This window comes from Chaetodon trifascialis, chromosome 11, assembly GCF_039877785.1.
Source record: "Chaetodon trifascialis isolate fChaTrf1 chromosome 11, fChaTrf1.hap1, whole genome shotgun sequence".
Lineage (NCBI taxonomy): Eukaryota > Metazoa > Chordata > Actinopteri > Chaetodontiformes > Chaetodontidae > Chaetodon > Chaetodon trifascialis.
In genome coordinates, this window is record NC_092066.1 from 19,203,432 (window position 1) to 19,223,174 (window position 19,743).

The window sequence follows — 19,743 nt, forward strand, 5'->3', positions numbered from 1 at the left end:
CCCAGCTAATATCAACAGTTGAGCCGGTGAACATGTCACAGAGGGACAGGAGTAAATGGTGTGTGATAGCATGTAGCATTCTCCGACCACTGCTGAGGAATGTGAGCGAGGAATTTACTGCACCTACCGGGGATGCTTCTGGTCCATGTGTTTTTCAGCTTTGAAACCACTGAAATTCAGCCTCCCACTGATACTGCTGAATTATGAACACGGATGAGAGTTATGGAGTCCTTTAATGTGTTTAACGGTTGAACAAGTGCTGCTCGGATGCTAGCCGTAACCTTCAAAATTGTCAGCTGGAGGCGGGACAAATGCATTTTATCGCATATGTTTGCTTAAGGATTATGAAGTTATGATTGTGTGTGGCAAAGTCATTACTGAAGATCCAAACAGTCTTACATAAGAGTGTCGGGATGTCAAGAGGACAAACGTACGTAGCTGACAACTAAAGCTGAACCACAGTGTCTTTGAATACTGGGCCCAGTGCCCGCTTGTTGTCATATAGTTATACAGTCATATAGTTATATGAGCATTATGATTGGATTACCCCTGCTCACACTGCAGACGGTGTAAAAGATGCACAGTCCTGACACACTTACTGACTCAAAGATCTGTCAACTGCACGTGCAGCACTGGCTGAGGATTAAATAGGCAAGGATCGATTTCATTTTCCAGTGTTTGTTTTGACTTCATTATGAGCCAATTTGTACTGAAATCCATTTCAACTCAGCAGGATTCACTGCCCAACACAAGGCACAGTTTGGTGGTTTTGCTGGTTATTAGCGACCGTGTAATTACACTCATAAATTTCCAGAATCCCCTGGTAAAACATCTATTATTTGCTGACACGATTTTTAGTAGAACCGCAACAGATTCATATGCCTCACGTAGAAAATATGAGAGCATGTCAGACTGCTTAGCACAGGCTGCAGTCACACCAGGCGAAATCTCACTAGTAAATCTAATGACCGCATTTGCTGATATTCTTACATGAGCAGTATTTTTCATATGCTGGGGTGCTGTCCTGCAAGTTTCTCCTCACACAGCTCTCCACAGAAGTGATTGGACGGCGGGAGAGCCAATAGGCGGCGGAGCAGCAGGTTATTTGAACTCTCCTTGCACAGCTCAACTAAACCAGACAACATCCTCTGACTTTTCAAACATTATTCTCTCAAAGAGTCAGTCATCAAGTCTGTTCAGTCACTGCTCCCGTGAGCACAGGAAGAAGAGCAAGGAGCACTTTTTAACTCTTTTTTTGTTTGTTTTCACACTACCTTTACATCAAGTGTATCCAGGATGGGAACCTGCTGCTTCTATTCACATCTGGAAGTCTACTGATGCACCTGTTGATTGAGGGAAACTTGTGTTTAACAATGAACAAAGTTGGTGTGATGAAGTCTGACACGCTGCTTCGTTTGGAGGACAACAGGAGAGCAGAGGAGAGGAGCAGACTGGGCTGTGTAGACTTACCTCAGAGCAGTTTAACAGACGGGGAGAACGCAGACCTGCTGCGATGCCAGGACGCCACTGAAAACAGCTCTCCGATCAAGTACAGAAGATATGGGTACGCCCTTTTTGTCTCAGTTGGAAATGTTGTTTTTATGGCATGATGAACATTTAAAAGGTGGTTGTGTTTTGTGTCATAGTTGTCATATGTATCTCAATGCAGTTAAACTTAAAAAGCAGTATTTCAGAATCATATAAAATCTACATTATGTCACGCTAAAATGGTTTTCATCTGCCTTTATACACATGGCTTAATAGATCTTTGTAGTTCTTCGCATGGAAGTTACAAACAGAAATAACTCAGCATTCAGAGGGGATTGTAGGTGGTCTTCATGAATCTATTAGGTACCTTCTAATTCCTCCAGGTCTCGTCTGGGTGGGGTCAAAGTTCGCCACAAGAGACAGGTGCTGCAGGACATGGCCCGACCACTGAAACATTGGTTGTACAAACACCGGGACAACCCCTACCCCACCAAGACGGAGAAGGTCCTGCTGGCCCTGGGCTCACACATGACACTAGTGCAGGTGAGAGGCAAGCTCCTCCAAGACAAGGCTCCTGGCCCAAAGGCAAAGTCACTACAGGGACATACTGGTGTTGAATTGTGAGCGTTTCAATGCAGTGCTATAACAAGGTGTATCTGTGCAGGTTTCAAATTGGTTCGCGAATGCCCGGCGGAGGCTGAAGAACACGGTGAGACAGCCAGACCTGAGCTGGGCGCTGAGGATCAAATTGTACAATAAATACATCCAGGGAAACGCTGAACGGCTGAGCGTGTGCAGTGATGACACCGAGTCAGATGGTATGAGCTGCAGTATTTAAGTTTATTTCTCATCTTTTTATAGATGGAGTTGTGAAAAAAAAGACTGGATTTATTTCTACTTTGCCCATCATATATATCCATATGAATCATTTGAATCAGTACAATGAATCACAGTTTTGTTTCCTTTACTACAGATGAAGAATGTCCCTTACAAACATCTATCAGCAAATCAGACTTTGGCAGGTCATCTTCCCACAAAAGCGTGCTCCAAAAACAGGGCAGCGTCCTCGCCATGGCGGACTCCGCCAACAGTGACGACAGCACGTCGCCTCCATCCAAGTACAAGAGCAGTTTACTGAATCGGTATCTGAATGACACCCTGCGACACATGATGGCAGCGAAGGCCGATGGCGTCACCTCGGCCCGCAAGAGGAGGAGCCACTCTGAGTCCTTCAGCTCCAACGAATGTGATCGAGATGTTGTCTCCCCGGCATCATCCTACGAAACTGAGGCCAACTTTGTCTACCACATGGGTGAGAGACATCAGCTTTTGTCAGTGTGCAGGACAATATCGCACATTAAAGAAGTAAGATGAGTGGAATACTGTGCTTCAACACCAGATCTGTGCTCAGTATGTAGCATGTGATTCTGCAAATGCTCATATTATGCATCAAACGACAGTAAGTTAAACAATCATGATCAAAATAGAGGGTATTGGAAGAAAAAGTGATGCCAATAGAAATCATTTAACCATCTTCCTTGTTAATTGTAGATTAACACTGAATGTGAGGTAAAATGACACTTTAACTACTCTGCTTCCCCTCAGTTCACTTTTAACACACCACAGTGTACAGTAAAATAAGAACAGACCGAACAGAAACTTCCATATGGTTCCTCAGAGCTCCCTGACATTAATAAATCTCTGGCATTCCACGGAAAGTCAGAAGCTCTGTGAGATTCAATTATAAAGTTAGAGTGAAAGTGGGAGGGAGTTTGACACCTGGGTGCCCTTTCAGACCTATAGGGATCACAGCACACTAACAACCCTCAAATCCGCTAAGGTACAGGAGCCAAAGCCTTTACAAACATTACTAATAAAGACTCATGCAGACGCTGAAATCCCTCATTTTAAAATTGGATGGAACTCATGCTGGCTGCCGCTACGCACCACAAATATCATTTCCATATACTAGAATGTGCCATTTGTTCCGCTTCAGCTTCTTGCCATGGTGGAAATGTCCAGTCCAGTCTCAAGGACAATTACAGAATGTCTGAGACTTTATTCTTCCCAGGGTGAGAAATGGAAACCTCAGCCAAATGTAGAGAAGGGGCAGCCTGTCAGTAACACACTGAAGACGGCTGGTAGGGCGACCGTCAGAGGTGCCGCTTAGCTGTGAGACGAGGCACAGCGAGATCACTAACATCCATTTGGCTGCTCCCGTCACCGCTCCACGGTGCAGCTTCGCTTCCTCGACTTATGTGTGGTTTGGCAGGCTGCTTCTACCAAGTGTTACTTACTGTTACTCAAAATCAGTCTAAATTTACATTCTATCATAAGAGCGGCAAAAAGATTTTTGTTACCAAATCTGCTTTTTAGCAAGTTTCACTCTAAAATTAAACAAGGAATGCTTTAAGGTGCTTTTGTATTATTTTTGAGGCACTTTCATGGCAAACATTAGATTCTGGTCCCAGTCCAAAAGTTATCTAATGGATATTTTTATAGTCTGTGACCAGGCTTAATCTGTATGCGGGAAACTCAGTTTAACCTCAAATTGGCCTACAGATGGGCAATTTAATGATAATTAGGATAATTCATCATTTTAACAGGCTTGTAGTAAATATCTAAAGAAATTGTGAACCAGTGAAATGGTACAGCATATTATATATATATTATAAAGCACACTGTATGGCTTAACTAAATATGGTAGCCTACAATTTTTCAACATTTTAATTAGTGTTTAAATTAAGTCTAATTAGTCATTCAATGTATTCATTTTAGAAAATACAGTCATTTAAGACTAAGATTACCTTTGGATAGAGCCAGGTTAGCTGTTTCCTCCTGTTTTCAGTCTTTATGCTAAGCTAAGCTAATGCTCGCCCAGGGTCAGAAAGCAAATAAGCGTATTTCCCAAAATGTTGAACTATTCCTTCAAGCATGTTATTACTCTCTTAGTTCAAGTCATATTTCTTTTGGAGCATCTGGGGGGTTCTTGATGTCATCACACACTACGTGGGCAGCGCTGCTGAAATGTTTGTGCAAACGTTTAATGTATCCCTGCTGGTCATATTAAGGGTGTTTGCAGCCCAATTCGGCTCCTCTGTGGAGGTGAAGTGGAAAGTCAAGCTGCCAGATTCATGACAGGCACTAACACCATTAACACGTTTATACTCCACCCAGGAGACGGCTAAAACACTAAACCTCACTAAACCTCAAGTGATGGACTAATAAGCGATGCCACTAAACAGTGTCTGACAAGGACACTTAAAACATATCAGTCTGAATCCCACAGACAGTAAAAGTCTAATGGAATAGTATGTTAGTGATGTTACTATGCACTGGACAGAAATGTGAGAATGCTTTCACCACATAATACGGTACTCGCATCAACTTATATATTTCCCTTAAAAAGGCTGGAGAGCAATAAAGATCACCAGCATCATGCTTTACTGGACACAGAGCGACAAAAAACATACCTGGACAGACGCCTTGCTGCGCTTTCCACCCATTCTGTTTAAAATAAAAACACGCATGTCGAGAGGGGAGCCCCTTATTCATAAATGCATCAAGGAAATAAGGTGTTACAGTATTTTCTCAGAGCACAGTTGTTTTCCAGTGTGGATCCCAGTGACACACCTGTGAGATGACTGGAGGTCATGGACCACGGACGTGAGGGAGTTTAAACTGATGTTGTGGGAGAACATCCAAGACTTAAATCAGCTCATGCAGGCATTATTTCATTATGAGTTGGTTACATAAGACAGGATTGATGGCTGTAGTAGAAATACAAATACACTAATTCAAACACACTTAATCACTTTCTGTCTTGAGTTTGATGAGATTGACACCTCCAGCAGCATCTGGAGACATGAAGCTGGAGCCAGGAGATGGTTAGCCTAGCTTAGCTTAGCACTTGTGCCACACTGTTTTATGATCATAAAATTTTAGCTAGCTGTTTTCACACCTCTGTTTTACAAAAATGAGATACATAGGCTACTGTTCAATGAGCTTTAGTGGTGCTGGTAGGTGAATGTTGTTCAAAAGGAGAGAGGCTAGCTGTTTCCCTCTGTTTTCTGTGTTTATGCTAAGCTAAGCTAACTGGCTGCTTGTTGTAGCTTCATATTTGCTGTACAGACTTAAGGATGTTATTTTCTCAGCTTACTCTCAGCAAGAAAGTTCATCATGAAAAGTTAATGCATCTTTCCCAAAATATAAAACTGTTCTTTATTTGTAAATGAATACGATTAGACGTAAGCTTTAATATGGAATTGCACCCTACTGGCTCACCAGGTAGAGTATCCTTACTTATCCTTACTGTAACAGCCCTGGTTCAACTGGAGTCCAGGCCTCCCCTCTCTCTCCTCTGCCTTTCCTGTCTATCTAAATAAAGCAGAAATGAAGATGAAAAATATTTTAAAAGAATTAAAAACACTTTTATTAAATAAAAAGTCAGCAGCTTCATTACCCCCGTAAAATTTTGTTGTACCTGATCCCTGCTGTAAATCTGAGGCTCACCAGAGATAAAACAATGTTTTCTCTTGGTAATAAATACAACAGAGGTACTGAAGTACTTTCTTGGTAAATCATGTCATGGCTAAAGAGAAAAATGCTCAGGGATGTTCAGTAGCAAAAAGCATAAAACGGTAAAATGATTTACTATCAATAAGTAGTTGCTCTTGGCTCCAGCCTGGCTAAAGAAATCAGAGACGGGGATGTTTCGGGCTGTTAGCATTGAAAGACTGTGTTTCACAGTGGGCCACTAATTTCCCTGTCTATTGCTCTCTGAAGAAAAATTCTGACCAGCTTCTATCTGCTCCAATGAAAAAAGGCAATATTCCAAAACTGAAATGGAAAATATGTTCTACATATAAGGCACGCTTATGCACAGACCACAAACAGAAATTGCACAAGCGGTGTAATATTTCTCCAAAGTCCTCTTCATCCCGCTCCTGCTTCATAAAAAGATACTGTCGTTTAATTTCAGGACAATGTGCAATAAAGACTGAGCCTTCCTTCTTCCACACATAGGTTGGGGATCTCAGGTATTCATTCATCTAATCTCTATAAACAGATATCTGCATGTCAATGCACAATCTGTTGGCAAGGGACAAGATTTTGATCTCAGAAGCGATCTGGTTTTTGTTTGTTGTCTGCTTGTAGTCTAGTATTGACCAATCACATTTCAGTGGGCTTTGGTTGCATAGGGGTAAGCAGTGCATGTGGAAAGCAAATGCAATATCATCTGACAACAGTCTCACTTTTTGTTAATTATTGCATTCATAGGAAGATATCTGTTCGAAATGTCATCTGCGTTGTTCATTCTCAAGTTGTTCATCAGAACGTCAACCACCAACTACATACTACCGACAAATGCAGTATACAGTATGTGCAAAATACTGCTTAGTGTTTTTTCATATGACTTTGCAGTATGAAACTGTTAAATTGATTTTGGACAGTAAACAATAACACGGCTAATGGCAACCCACAGCTACTGTGCAGCATCCCTTTATGCTCTAAAACAAGTGAAATTGAATGTGGATTTTCATGATTTTCCGTAAGATGAACATTTACCTGAGAGATGGGTCACGTCTATCTGACAGGAGGGAACCAGATGCACCAGTGTGTTCATGTGAGTTGGAGCTGGTTCGTTGGAAGCGTAATGTTATCTTTCTTATCCTGGCTTCAGTCAAACTGGGGGCCTTTTCATAAAACTTGTTGATTGATGGTATTTTTGTCCATGTTAATGCCCATGCTTGTTGCGGTCATAGCTACCCCTGCAGTAGACAAGATAGACTGGTCCAATGCATGCTGGAGATTCTTATGGAATCAATACAAACAGGTATTTTTGGCATACTGCAGATTTTGCTTTTGTTTGCATACTACATGCTACATTTTGGCCAAATCAGTATGTAGTGCTAGTAGATTGTTTCAAATACAACCAATGACCATATAGAAGAGGAATTCTTGGTCCAGATATCCATGATCCATTTTCCAGATACCTGCTGGCTCAAGACCTGGAGTATGGGCTGTTGCCCATAATTTTTTTTCCCTAAGATGGCAACTTAATGACCCACTCTAGTCTGCCTCTGACTGGCTTACCCTGATACTATTTCCTTAACCTTAATCAATCATCACTCTTCATGCCTAAACCTAACCAACCCAACCAACAAAGGCAATAAGCACTAGCCAGTCAGAAGCAAGGTAGGGTGGGTCATCACCATTTTACAGAAAACAAATTGTGGCCCAACAGGCTAAGTAAATGTCAGATGATAGCCAACAAAAAGACAGAGACGTGCAGGGACAGCTTGTGGAAAAGGAATGACACAGAGTGGACCCACTTCACAGGTGCGAGCAGAGCTGGATGCCTAAAAACACAGCGTCAGTTCTCATGACACGTTGCAGATATCAGGTTTTCTTCCCTCTCAAAAGCTCAAGAGAAACTCTGCATTGCATTTGTTTTGGCCGGAGTGGCTGAGCACAGGCAGACCGCGTGCACTTCACTGAGTCCAGAGAGACATAATAGACAAGTAGTAACCGAATACACAAATGTATTAATATTCCAAGATGCACACATCAAACCCATGCATACAAACGTACTTACGCACATGCTACAAATTAGAAACATTGCATTAATACCATGTACCACTCAAATACGGTCAAGAGGCCTAATCCAACATGGACTGTCCGGTGAATATTCTCTGTTTGCAATTTCACTGCTATCATGTAAAGTGATTCATGGCATATTTAGGTGAGTCTTTTTCTTCTCTCTTGCAGACACAATGGACTATACTTCAACTAAATGTGACAGGTAAGCGTAATCATTCATTGCTCAATCTGCAATCCAATCAACTGTTGCACTTTTCAACTTTCATCAACCTGAAATGTGAAACTATTTATAATCCCTCTTGGAGGTCGTTCTTGAAATTGAACCACCACCTCTAATTCATCCATATTATTCTGGCTTTATATCAAGAGGAGAATGTGCGAGCAAATGCACCATTTCTAATTTGGACTAAAATTGCTCTGCAGCTGATTCTTTTTCCAGCTTAATGTTAGGAAAGAGGTGAGATGATGCTTAATAATCCAGCTCATTTACAGCTGAGTTTCTTTAATATATTCACAGGGACCAGCAGCAGGACCGAAGCCAGCAGAGACGAGTCAGTCAGGGCTGGAGGGAGATCCACGCCGCCGTGGCTCTGACCAGCTTGGCCCAGGGACAGAGCTGCACAGCAGACCAGAGCGGCGCAACCGTGCCCAGCTCTGGCACAGGCCAGAGCTGCACCCAAGGGCCCTTCTCGGTTACGAGGACCACGATCACGGACAGGATGTGTGTCACAGGACCCACCTCTGTTCTGAGGCAGAGCTGCACCGCGGGGCCCGCTCTCACCAGCCGCATCATCCAGAAGTCCTCTCATATCTCTGAGGTTCAGACTGTTAATGTGGCCCTGGCAAACAGTGTGTAGGCATTAAATTCGAGCATCTGGTCGAAGCACATGGCTCCATATGGGAAAACCAGATGCTTAAGTGCCTGGCAATATATGTACAGCCTCTGTTATTTTGTAATGCTGATAAACTTTGACATTTTCAATCATTTTTACATTGTAAAATGGAAAAAACTGCCCCAAAGCAGTTGAATATTCTACTGTTTTTGCCATGTTTCTAATGTCTTCCTATTGCCGCCTGTTGCAGTAAGTTATATTAACTTCCATGAGACTGGATTATCATCCAATGCAAAAGTCTGACAGCAGCTATTTGAATAAACCCAATGTGAAATCTCTTGAGTAGTCGTTTGCTTTAAATGACCGCTTTGCAGTGGCTGAAGATGCAGAGTTATGCTTTACTGAGCTGTATTTAGTGGTAGTTTCCCTGTGTGCAATTGTGGTACTCGCAGTTTCATCATGTCCTTTCAGACGACTTTATAAAAGCTTGTAATATGGGCGGACAGATGGCATCCTGATCTGAGCAGGGAGACGGTTCTTCAAGCAGAGTGCTGAGGTTAAAGGGCTTCTGGATTCACTGTTATGGCTGGACATGAGCAATTTTGGTCGTTGAAGTCTATGAAATATGATGATAAACACGCTGTGGCTTCCTGATTCAAAGATAAAGCAGCTGTAATCAGTATTCTTTATATGGATCAAATGACTGTGTATCTGAAAGGGGTCACTCATAGTGATGAATTCGGCTCTTTCCCTCCAGCTTTTTAGTGTTTTTTAATTTATTGTTTCGGTTTTCCAGGCCACAGCTTCAGTGTTTTGGTTCACTCCTCAGCGCTCATCGAGTCGTTATCAGCCATACAGGCAGCTTTAACTGTGACTCAGCGAGGTGCAAAGCCAGCAGTCAAAGTTAGCAACTAGCCAGTGAACACAGAGCATTTAGAAGCTACACGGACAGCTTCCCTCATGAGTTAGTCAGCTTAGCGGAGACAAAAAACAGGAGCTAAAAGCAGAGGAGTAAATATGGTGCTTTCATTTGTTATGTCACCAAGAACACAACTGCTCCATGTTGGCTACATGTGCATATGGGCTACTGCTAGCTAACAAGTCCCCTTATCATCATAAGCGGTGGCAGTGTTGGGTTTGTAGCTTGTTTTCACTGCCAGGTAACACAGGTTCATCTTATTGGAGGAGTTTTTGATGAAACCGTGAACATATTGTTACGAAATAATGAGGTAAGGTGCTCACAAACACAATCTGATATCTGTCCATGGTGCAAAAATCTTGTTTTTTTCTGTATTTTCTTAAACAGCAAACATTTTTATGATAGCTGGGACACACAGCTGACATCTGTTTTTGATGTTAAAACATAACATGAATGCCAAATGAGATCTCAGGAGTTTCCTGACCTCAATATGGCATCAGCTGCCAAAAACATTATGTTATTGGAAATACGGAGAACATGATAAGCCTCGGGGGGATGTCTGGTACCCTGCCACCGAGGAGAGACTTGTGGGGAGCGTCCTGTTCTGTCTGGGGACATCCTGACACCAAACATAAGCTTGTAATCACACTCCGTCTTCTGGGACCATTTTCACAAAACATGATTAACAGGGTTTTTCCACTCACGTCCTGGTTTTGCTCTGTTTTTTGACATTTTGTGCAGGTCTCGTGTGTACGACATCAACAAAGTATTATGGAAAGAGCACCTCACTACTGTTTCCACTGTAAACCTGCTTTTGATTAGGTGGGCTTCTACACAACATGGAAACTAAACAGCAGTTCTCAAATGGCAATTGAACAATAATTAGTCGAGAGTATCTTGAGGTTGTCATTTATTTCAGTTCGAAACAATATGGACATTACTGGACCACAGCCCAAGCAAATGCCATTCAATGTTAAGGCAGATTTCAATTTAACATATTGCTGAATATGATTCTAAGTGCACAGCAAAAGCAACAGGAAACAGTACAGGGATACAGGGGAGGATGATTCTCAAGAAGACAAGAGGAATTCAAACAAATAGCAATGTTACATCAAAGGTTTTGGGAATGCTCTCATACTCTCAATGACCTGTGAGAAATGCCTTTAAAACGTCAATGGGATATTATATAGATCACACCACACAGAAAGAGAAAAAAAAACAATCTTACAGGGTCAAACTGAGACTAAATGACATTTTGCCAGAGTAGAAAAATGGAACTCAAGTTAGTAAAAGAGCATATTTTATTGCAAGGGCTCTCAATACTGTAAACCATAGACTTGTAGCTGTGGAAGTTGTGGTCCAGATCAGACATGCGAAGAAAAAGAGGTCTGGTTGCAGAAAATCCTAAAAGACGTGTCTTGGATTTCTCCATGGAAAGAGATGAAATACAGGAAATCAGTTCGCTTCAGAGCCTCTGTACATACGTAGACAGAATTTGATTGAAATCACCATCAAATGAATAATAATAATCGGATTAACAGCAAAAATGAACTGATGTCAGTAACAGGGGTCCGTTGTGAAATGTCCTATTTGGCATTCACAGTGCTCTGGTGTTAAACGGAGGCCAACACACACTCCACATAACAAGTCCACCACTGCTCTCAGTCCAAGTGATGTGTTATGTGTGAAATAAAGCTTGCAAATATATGTGTTGTCGAACATTTTGTACATTAACTGTGTCAACGACACAGAAGTCGACATGAACAGCTGACAAACCATAAGCGGGGAAAGAAACTTTTCCTGGAAGAGGAGGATTGATGAGACTTCAGCGCTGATTAAAATGAATCATTCTGAGTCAAACTGACAAGCTGTGTACTGTAACCTACAAACTGCTTCATGTTATAGGCACTACACGATTAACCTGACGCCTTATTGTACAGTGGAATCACTGTTGCCAGAAAGATAAATTCAGACCAGACGCACTCGAATGACGTACACTTGGCGTGGTTTTCTCCATTAAAACGCTATACTGCCTTAGACAAGAGGTTATTTTTGCATGATCCTTTCATTCATGTTTTAAAAGTAGTGACATATGAGAGATGATGGTTGAAAAGAAAGGTGCAAACAGCAAAGTCCTTTAGACCAACAGAACTTCTCCAGCAGTAAGCTTTTACAGCACTCATCCAGTTCCACCTCTCCTTCCCCCTCTCTTTTCTTCTCTGTCTCTGGTCTGTAGTCGTTGCGAGCAGGTTGGTGTTTTTTGGTTCAGTCCAGTTTCAGGGTATGGAACAGTATCCTCCACATGCCCTGCCACCGCCCTGTTCCTGCCCTCTCAGCTGGAGCTTCTGACCCTGGTTTTCACTCTCCCACAGCCCCGGAGTCTGGAGGATCTTCTCCACAAGCTCCTCAAAGGCACACTGGACGCCATCTTTGGTCTTTGCACTGGCCTCTGTACAGAGGAAAGCACAAAGGAAAGAGGGTTAGCGAGACTTATGGGGGTGGGGGGACTACACGCCAACTTTTAAATAAAAAACAGAGCATAATAATAATACAGCAAAACTAATGATATAGCTTTCAACATATCCACATGTTGACAAACATGACATATAAAGTATGAAATTTAATTTAAGAAGCAGCAGACATCCAGTGGGATGAAGACATCTTCGAGCCCAACCCTTTTCAAAAGCCCTTAATTTAGCCGTTCTAAAATGGAAACTCCACAGATATGTTAACCTAATTTCCCAGAGAGGGGCAGATTGGAGATGAGAATCGGGAACATGTGCAGACATGGATCCGATAAATGAAAGCCCGCTAGATTGTAATCAGAATGCAGTTCTGCTGGAGCGGCCCCGTCTTTCAGCGCAGCTCCTACAGCACAGACTCAGAAATGTCAGAGCCGTATAAACAAGGCAACAAACCCAAACTAAACGCATGGCTTGCTAAGTGACGTCTTGACTGCTTCCAACTATGCAATTACAGTTGTGACTGTTGAGGACAGCATGGTATGTCTTAATGGCTCTAAGTTCCATTTTATGGCTCTATTACTTTCATTGACCATGTCTGACATCTGACTGCATCTGATTTTACTCCACCATGGATACTTACCAATAAAAAGCATCGAGTGTTTCCTCGCGAATTTCAGCCCCTCGTTTCTGTCCACTTCATGGTCGTCCTGAAAACCAGACGGGAGTGTTTAAAATTCATGTTCAATACAAACGAAACAACACCCGTGGCTGGTGAGCACAGTTATAAAGCACACGTATTTCTGAATAAAGCCATGGTTTACATTAAGGCCATTATTCTGTCTTTACACTGAATTTCTCTCACATAAATGACCAGAAATCTATGATCTTGTACTGCATTTGTCAAAGTGACACAAGCTACAGACTCACCTTATCAATTTTGTTCCCGACAAGCATTTTTACAATGTCGTTGCGTGTCGTGTAGGTTTCAAGTTCATTCAGCCAGTTTTCAAGCTTTGTGAAAGTGTCACGCTTCGTGACATCATATACTGTCAACAGCATGCAAACAGAGAAGAGAAGTCAGAGGGAATATTTGATAGAAGTTTAATAACATCTTCCTTTTATTAAAAAGAGTTTAGACAGGACAATGCAAATATCTGAGGGCTGTTGATTGTAGTTTGAGCATTTAGCTGACGCTGCGAGTGGCATATTGACTCCCGAAGTATGATTCATTTCAGCATTTTAATCTGTAAAATTACAAGCAATAAGCATGAAGTGTGACCCTGGAAGGATCATGTGCGGAGAGCTGACAGAATCATTTTACTAGAAAGAGAAATTTGCCTATAAAGGATGTTACTGAACGTGTTACGTGTCATTGTTTACCAAGTATGACTCCCTGCGCACCGCGGTAGTAGCTGGGCGTCAGAGTGCGAAACCTTTCCTGTCCAGCTGTGTCCTGCAGAAGTAAAGACACTCAAGTTCAACAGCAGCAAAGACCTTCATGAGACCAAACGTTTGAGACGAGCTGGTTCACTTGCCAAGTCCCAGTGTTCCCACTCACAGACTCTGACTTTGACATGTGCTCTCGATAAGACAGCAGGACCTCAGGCCTGTTCTACTGTGAAACTGGCCATGGCCATGCACTTTACATACATGATCTGAGGGATCTGCTTTACTTCAATTAGACAGAACAATATTCCTATATTCAATTTTTCTCTTGAAAAATAAGGAACACTAATCAACATGCAACATGAGCCTTGCACATGCCCTTAGCCACAAAGTGCTGTGCTCTTCCTCATTAAGCATGTTGAGCCCTGTGGCATCCTCCTGCACAAACACATTTTTGTAAAGAAGACAAACAATAAAGTCTGTGAGAGTTCAGCATTTACACCTCAGGTTAAGGCCTCACTTGGACATCAGGACTAGGCCACTTTATGCCTCGTGAAAGGAAGCTTTCTCTGTTTTTCCGTTTCTCTCTGTGTTGCTGGCTGTGCAATGTCGCCATCTCGTGGAGAACCCGTGTAGTTCATCATGTTTTTACTGACCAGCCAGATGAACTGTAGACAATGGCTTAGTGACCTCAGTCTTACCCATATGGCGAGCTTTGCTCTGTTCCCATCTATTGAAAGTGTCTTCACTTTAAAATCCACACCTGATCAGTCACGAGAGAGGGAGAGAGAGAGAGAGAGAGAGAGAGAGAGAGAGAGAGAGAGAGAGAGAGAGAGGGAGAGAGAGAGAGAGAGGAAAGAGAAAGGGCCTTTAAATGATCCATCTTAAGCAGTAATAGTTTTCATAGATCTGTGTGTGGGTGTGAATGTATGTCTGTATATGTGTGTCAAACCTATTGTCGCTGTCTGCTCTGGATCAAAAGTATCATCCGTGAACCTCAGGAGGAGACTGTCAGGGAAAATAAAGATAACATGGAAATCAGCAGGGCATTCAGTACAATGTGCTTTTGTGAGATGACCAAAGCTCTATCAGCTGTTCCCTCAGCTGCAGAAACATCACAACAACTGAACTGTTTTAATGTTGACAACTGTCTGAGGTTGTTATCTCTGATCAGCCAACAAAATACCGGGAGGTTTTACAGCTGCCTGTGTGGAGCTGACGTTATTTGTTACCTAACAGACAACTTGCTAACAGTTAGTGTTTGGCCTAAACTGGCAGAAAAGGACAACAATACTAGCAGCTAACTGTAGCAACAGCTGCTGAGCGGCGGGTAATAAACTTACATAACAAGAGAAATGTCAACAGTCACAACAAAGCCAGCTAAGAAGCTACAAACCTGGACTTCCCGACGCCGCTTTCGCCAATTATCAACAGCTTCAGAGTCGTCAGCACGTCTTCGTCCATATTCCTGTGGAAACTAGCTCGACTTCTTCTTGGCGAAGCTTTTCTCGATAGATTCCGCTTGTTTTTAGGGCATCAGGCGGCTAACAGCTCCGATGATAGCCTGCTGTTCGCGCAACTTCCGCCCAACCTGCAGCGCGTGACGTCACGGGGGGTCACGGCGTCCATATGTAAAGTGTATAACTGGTTGAAAATTAAATTAAATTAAATTAAATTAAATTAAATTAAATTAAATTAAATTAAATTAAATTAAATTAAATGTTTTAATTTACTTGATAATATAATAAACTAGTTGCATATTGATAATAATAATAATGATGATGCAAAAAAAAACGCAATACAACTTGATACAACTTTTAAGAGTTTTTTTTTAAACGTATTGAGTCTAAAAGCGTTGAGTGAAGAAACTCTTTCCATTAAAGTTCAAAAATGTGTTTTACTTTCTGACCGTAGAGGAAGTAAGTTCTGTCTTATATTGGGAAAACAAACAAACAGATATATCATGTGTCTGCCATCTTTGTAATGCCTAAGCCACAAAAAACGAATATATTTCTAACATACTGTAGCTATATAATTAGCTATTTTTGCTCACTGTACATATTCTTCATGCACATTCTTCAGTCAATATTTTGCACCTTCCATCTTCTTCTTTTAAACACAGTGCATGTCTTTTCATTTTGAAACATATATTTTCCATATTTTTAATGAAAATGAAAATTTTTGGTTTTTTGTCTGTTTTTGTGTTTTTCTTTCTTTTGTCTTACCACTATGACCGCTATGCACTTTGTTTGTAAAAACCTATTCTGAAATCCACTGATAACTAATTCTGCTGCTAATGTTCAGCAGTTTACCCTGAAGCAGAAGAGGAGGGATCAGAGGGAGGTCTACAACAGCGAACTATTGTCAGTGGACCTCTGAATGGTCTAAGTAACGACCCACATTATAATACATCTTTGTGCTGTGCCTTTGCTACCCTTCATCGATCCTCATGGACCAGAAGTTATAATGTTACTTCAACCACTAGGAGGAATCACCTGAGGGTTAAGCAATTGTAAACCAGTGACAATAAGTACTGAAATGGAACCAGTGAGCCATGCAACACCTTCTGCTCTTCAATAAGCTCTTTGACTGTGCCTTTCTTCAAACCTCTTCTGTTTCTGTTCATTGCAGAGGGGGGCAACCCTGTTATTATGCAAATCTGATCTCATGAAGGAGCTGAAAAGAGTCTGCAGCACAATAAATACAGCTGGTTGTGAATGCTCAGACTCCTCTCTCATGTCTGAAATTTCCAAGAAAAGGAGCAGCGCTTTTATATTTCCCAAAGTTGTTTTTTGCTCAGAATGCCAAGCAGAATGGCCAGATTCCGCACAGACTGCATAGAGAGACCTCTGCACATCTGTTTTGAGATGATGGGTCATTTTATTGGATCTCATCCCTGGTGGTTCTTGATTGGCCCCCTTATTCTTTCAACAAGTCTGGGGAGTGGATTTTATCTTCTCGAGGACAGACTGTCAAACAATATTGAAGAGCAATTCACACCTGTCGATGGGCAAGCCAAGATGGAGAGGAAACAAATCCAGGAAATGTTTCCAGCAAATGACTCCATGTTTTCACGTTTAAGACTGAGCACAGATGGAAATTATGCAACTCTCATAGCTACAAGTGACAGGAATATTCTGACTGTTGAGTCACTTCAGGACATCCTGGACTTGGACTTTAAAGTTAGGAGTATGGTAGTGCAGTTTGACAACCGGTCATTTGAATATGTGGACGTTTGTGCTGAGGTGATGGGATCCTGCACCACGAATGACATTTTAGATATCATTGAATACAATGCCAACAATATAGACACAGTCAATTTGACTTTTCCGTGGTATTACAGTGATTCTAGGAGCTTCGCTTTATATTTAAGTCTGGGGAGTGTGAAGTTGCACAAGGAGAGCTCACTTGTTGAAAGTGCCGAAGCCATACAGCTCCATTACTATTTAGGTGAGGACAACAAAACAAAAACTGACTTTTGGTTGGAAAGCTTCATTCATTTGGTCTCAAACGCATCTTTAGCTTCCATCCAGGTAAGCAGAACTTTTTACATGACCACCTTTTTATTCATTGAGTGGCTCCTGCTAACTTATCAATCATCTGTCCAGGTGTCATACTCCACCTCCATGTCCATGCAGTGGGAATTTAAAAAATCTCCAGCTTCTGTCATCTATCTCTTCTCCATCACTTATGCCATTGCCATTGCATTTTCAATCATATCATGCTGGAGGTTGGTAAAACATCAGCTAAACATATTATACAATGAATTTTGGCTGTATGGCTTTTCTTGATCTCTGGTTTTCTGTTAGGTTGGATAACGTGAGGACGAAGGTGTGGGTGGCCTCCTGTGGGGTGCTCTGCACAGGTCTGGCAGTCCTGAGCAGTTTCGGTGTGCTGCTGTTGCTGGATCAACCTTTCGTCATGACAGTTGCCTCCTGTCCTTTCATGATATTAGGTGGGTTGTGTTGAACATCCAGGTCCATGAGATCCCACTGCCCAAGGCTGAAAGCCAGAAAGTACTCAAAATAACATCACTTCCTGGTGACCAAAAAAGACATGACAAGGTATTCATCACATTGTTTTGATAAAAATTAAGTTTGCCATACACCTTTCATGTCATAAACCTATTGTCGGATTAAACAGTTAAGGGACCAGTGGGCAAAAATTTGCTGTTGGGTCACTATAGACATAAACTAATGCAGACGTAACGCGCACAGCGAGGGATTACACACCTCAAGTTGAAGAGTTTGCAAAGAAATGAATGGAAACCAATGGCTGCCTGGAACAGTCATAGAAATACACTCAGACAGCACAGCCTGCATTTGAAAGTGGTCAGCAAACTGCAAAGCAGCTTATACGTCATCTGTAGTCAAAGCACACAAAACAGCTAAGAGTCACATTGCCGTTTTTAAAATCTCCTTCTCCTCTGACTTTTAATCCAAAGGTATTGGACTGGATGATATGTTCATCATGATCTCTTGCTGGCAGCGGACCCGTGTTCTGGACAGCATCCCTGATCGGCTGGCTGACACCTATAAGGATGCTGCCGTCTCCATCTCCATCACCACCCTGACAGATGCTCTGGCTCTCTTCCTGGGCTACAACTCGCCCTTTGGTTCGGTCCAGTCCTTCTGCCTGTATGCTGGGATTTCTATTTGTTTCTGCTATTTGTACAGCATCACTTTCCTGGGGGCGTGCATGGCTTTGAATGGACAGAGGGAAGCAGAGAACAAGCACTGGTTCACCTGTGCCAAAATCCCAGAGGACTTACCATCCAGGAACTCCAAGGCCTTCAGTATCTGCTGCGTTGGAGGGAGCTACAATCGAATCACTGAAAAGGAGGAAACTCAGCCCATGAGTTACATTTTTGAGCGATTCTATGGTCCATTTCTGACCCACAAATTAGTGAAAGCATGTGTATTTGTCATCTATGCGGGCTACCTGGCTGTTAGCATCTATGGCTGCTTTACCTTAAAAGAGGGACTTGATATCAAGAATCTGGCTTTGGATGAGTCCTACATCGTCAATTACTACAACAATCAAAGACAGCACTTCTCTGAATATAGCTATAACGTGATGGTAGCCGTGAAGCAGCCAGTGCTTTACTGGGACGAGGATGAACAGAAGCATCTGCATTCGTGCATTTCAAATTTTGAAAGGCTAAACTTTGTCAATAGCACCTTTGCTTGGTTTCTTTCCTTTGAGCAGTATGCAAATGCAACCAATCTTAATATAAGTTCCCAAGAGGCTTTCCAAACACATCTGCCCCGTTTCTTAGAACTCAACGCCATGTTCAAACAAGACATCAACTTGACTGCAGACAGTGAGATTCAGGCCTCTCGCTTTTTCATTCAGACAATCAACAAAACCACAATGAAGGACATGATGACCAGACTGAGGGAAACAGCAGAGGACTGTCCAGTGGAGCTCCTGGTGTACCACCCTGCCTTCATCTACTTCGATCAGTACGCTGTCATTATCGACAACACCGTTCAAACCATCTTGGTGGCCATGGTTGTGATGCTAGTGGTCTCACTCATCCTCATACCCAATCCTCTTTGTTCCATATGGGTGGCTTTTGCAATGTGTTCAGTCATTGTTGGTGTGGCAGGCTTCATGGCGCTGTGGGGTGTAAACCTGGACTCCATTTCCATGATCAACCTCGTCATGTGCATCGGTTTTTCTGTAGACTTCTCAACGCATATTTTTTACTCTTTTGTCTCCAGCCAAAAGAATGATGTTAATGAGAAAGCTATCGATGCCTTGGCCCACTTAGGCTATCCGATACTGCAAGGAGCACTGTCCACCGTATTAGGAGTGGTGGTGCTGTCCATGTCTGGGAGTTACATCTTCAGGACATTCTTTAAGATTGTGTTTCTGGTGATTACATTTGGCCTGCTCCATGGCTTAGTGTTTATTCCAGTGTTTCTGACACTGTCCAGGGCCTGTGTTTGGTGTTAAGTTGAAATGAATTTGTCACAGTTTTTGTGTAAGGAAACATAATCTAAAATGAAGCTATTGCGCATTATTTTCCATTTTTCAAAATGTT

The 19,743-nt window shown here is 42.2% G+C and overlaps 3 protein-coding genes across 3 annotated transcripts; 2 read left to right on the forward strand and 1 right to left on the reverse strand.

Annotated features, from left to right (window-relative positions):
• Positions 1–1,337: 1,337 nt before the first annotated feature.
• LOC139339353 (homeobox protein Mohawk-like) lies at positions 1,338–8,948 on the forward strand. Its single transcript, XM_070974931.1, has 6 exons — positions 1,338–1,564; positions 1,872–2,031; positions 2,153–2,306; positions 2,462–2,800; positions 8,260–8,293; positions 8,609–8,948. The coding sequence occupies exons 1-6, from the start codon at positions 1,338–1,340 to the stop codon at positions 8,946–8,948; spliced, it is 1,254 nt and encodes a 417-aa protein (XP_070831032.1).
• A 1,788-nt stretch (positions 8,949–10,736) lies between these two features.
• LOC139339284 (ras-related protein Rab-18-like) lies at positions 10,737–15,278 on the reverse strand. Its single transcript, XM_070974828.1, has 7 exons — positions 15,091–15,278; positions 14,647–14,702; positions 14,396–14,457; positions 13,689–13,761; positions 13,236–13,354; positions 12,949–13,015; positions 10,737–12,292 (listed from the first exon to the last, which is right to left on the reverse strand). Exons 1-7 carry the CDS (start codon positions 15,156–15,158, stop codon positions 12,120–12,122), a joined length of 618 nt encoding a protein of 205 aa, XP_070830929.1. The 5' UTR covers positions 15,159–15,278; the 3' UTR covers positions 10,737–12,119.
• A 1,229-nt stretch (positions 15,279–16,507) lies between these two features.
• LOC139339283 (patched domain-containing protein 3-like) lies at positions 16,508–19,655 on the forward strand. The gene is made up of 4 exons (XM_070974827.1): positions 16,508–17,227; positions 17,303–17,424; positions 17,504–17,649; positions 18,139–19,655. The coding sequence occupies exons 1-4, from the start codon at positions 16,508–16,510 to the stop codon at positions 19,653–19,655; spliced, it is 2,505 nt and encodes an 834-aa protein (XP_070830928.1).
• Positions 19,656–19,743: the final 88 nt, after the last annotated feature.

What these genes read in the sequence shown, in the direction of transcription:
- LOC139339353 (XM_070974931.1), top strand. Translation starts at nt 1,338, where the DNA reads ATGCACCTGTTGATTGAGGGAAACTTGTGTTTAACAATGAACAAAGTT. An exon ending in CACACATGACACTAGTGCAG is followed by an intron (nt 2,032 to 2,152) that starts GTGAGAGGCAAG and finishes GTATCTGTGCAG; the next exon opens with GTTTCAAATTGGTTCGCGAA. An exon ending in ACTTCAACTAAATGTGACAG is followed by an intron (nt 8,294 to 8,608) that starts GTAAGCGTAATC and finishes ATATATTCACAG; the next exon opens with GGACCAGCAGCAGGACCGAA.
- LOC139339284 (XM_070974828.1), bottom strand. Translation starts at nt 15,158, where the DNA reads ATGGACGAAGACGTGCTGACGACTCTGAAGCTGTTGATAATTGGCGAA. An exon ending in AGAGCAGACAGCGACAATAG is followed by an intron (nt 14,458 to 14,646) that starts GTTTGACACACA and finishes GTGACTGATCAG; the next exon opens with GTGTGGATTTTAAAGTGAAG. An exon ending in TGCGCAGGGAGTCATACTTG is followed by an intron (nt 13,355 to 13,688) that starts GTAAACAATGAC and finishes TGCTGTTGACAG; the next exon opens with TATATGATGTCACGAAGCGT.
- LOC139339283 (XM_070974827.1), top strand. Translation starts at nt 16,508, where the DNA reads ATGGCCAGATTCCGCACAGACTGCATAGAGAGACCTCTGCACATCTGT. An exon ending in CATCTTTAGCTTCCATCCAG is followed by an intron (nt 17,228 to 17,302) that starts GTAAGCAGAACT and finishes TCATCTGTCCAG; the next exon opens with GTGTCATACTCCACCTCCAT. An exon ending in TCAATCATATCATGCTGGAG is followed by an intron (nt 17,425 to 17,503) that starts GTTGGTAAAACA and finishes GTTTTCTGTTAG; the next exon opens with GTTGGATAACGTGAGGACGA.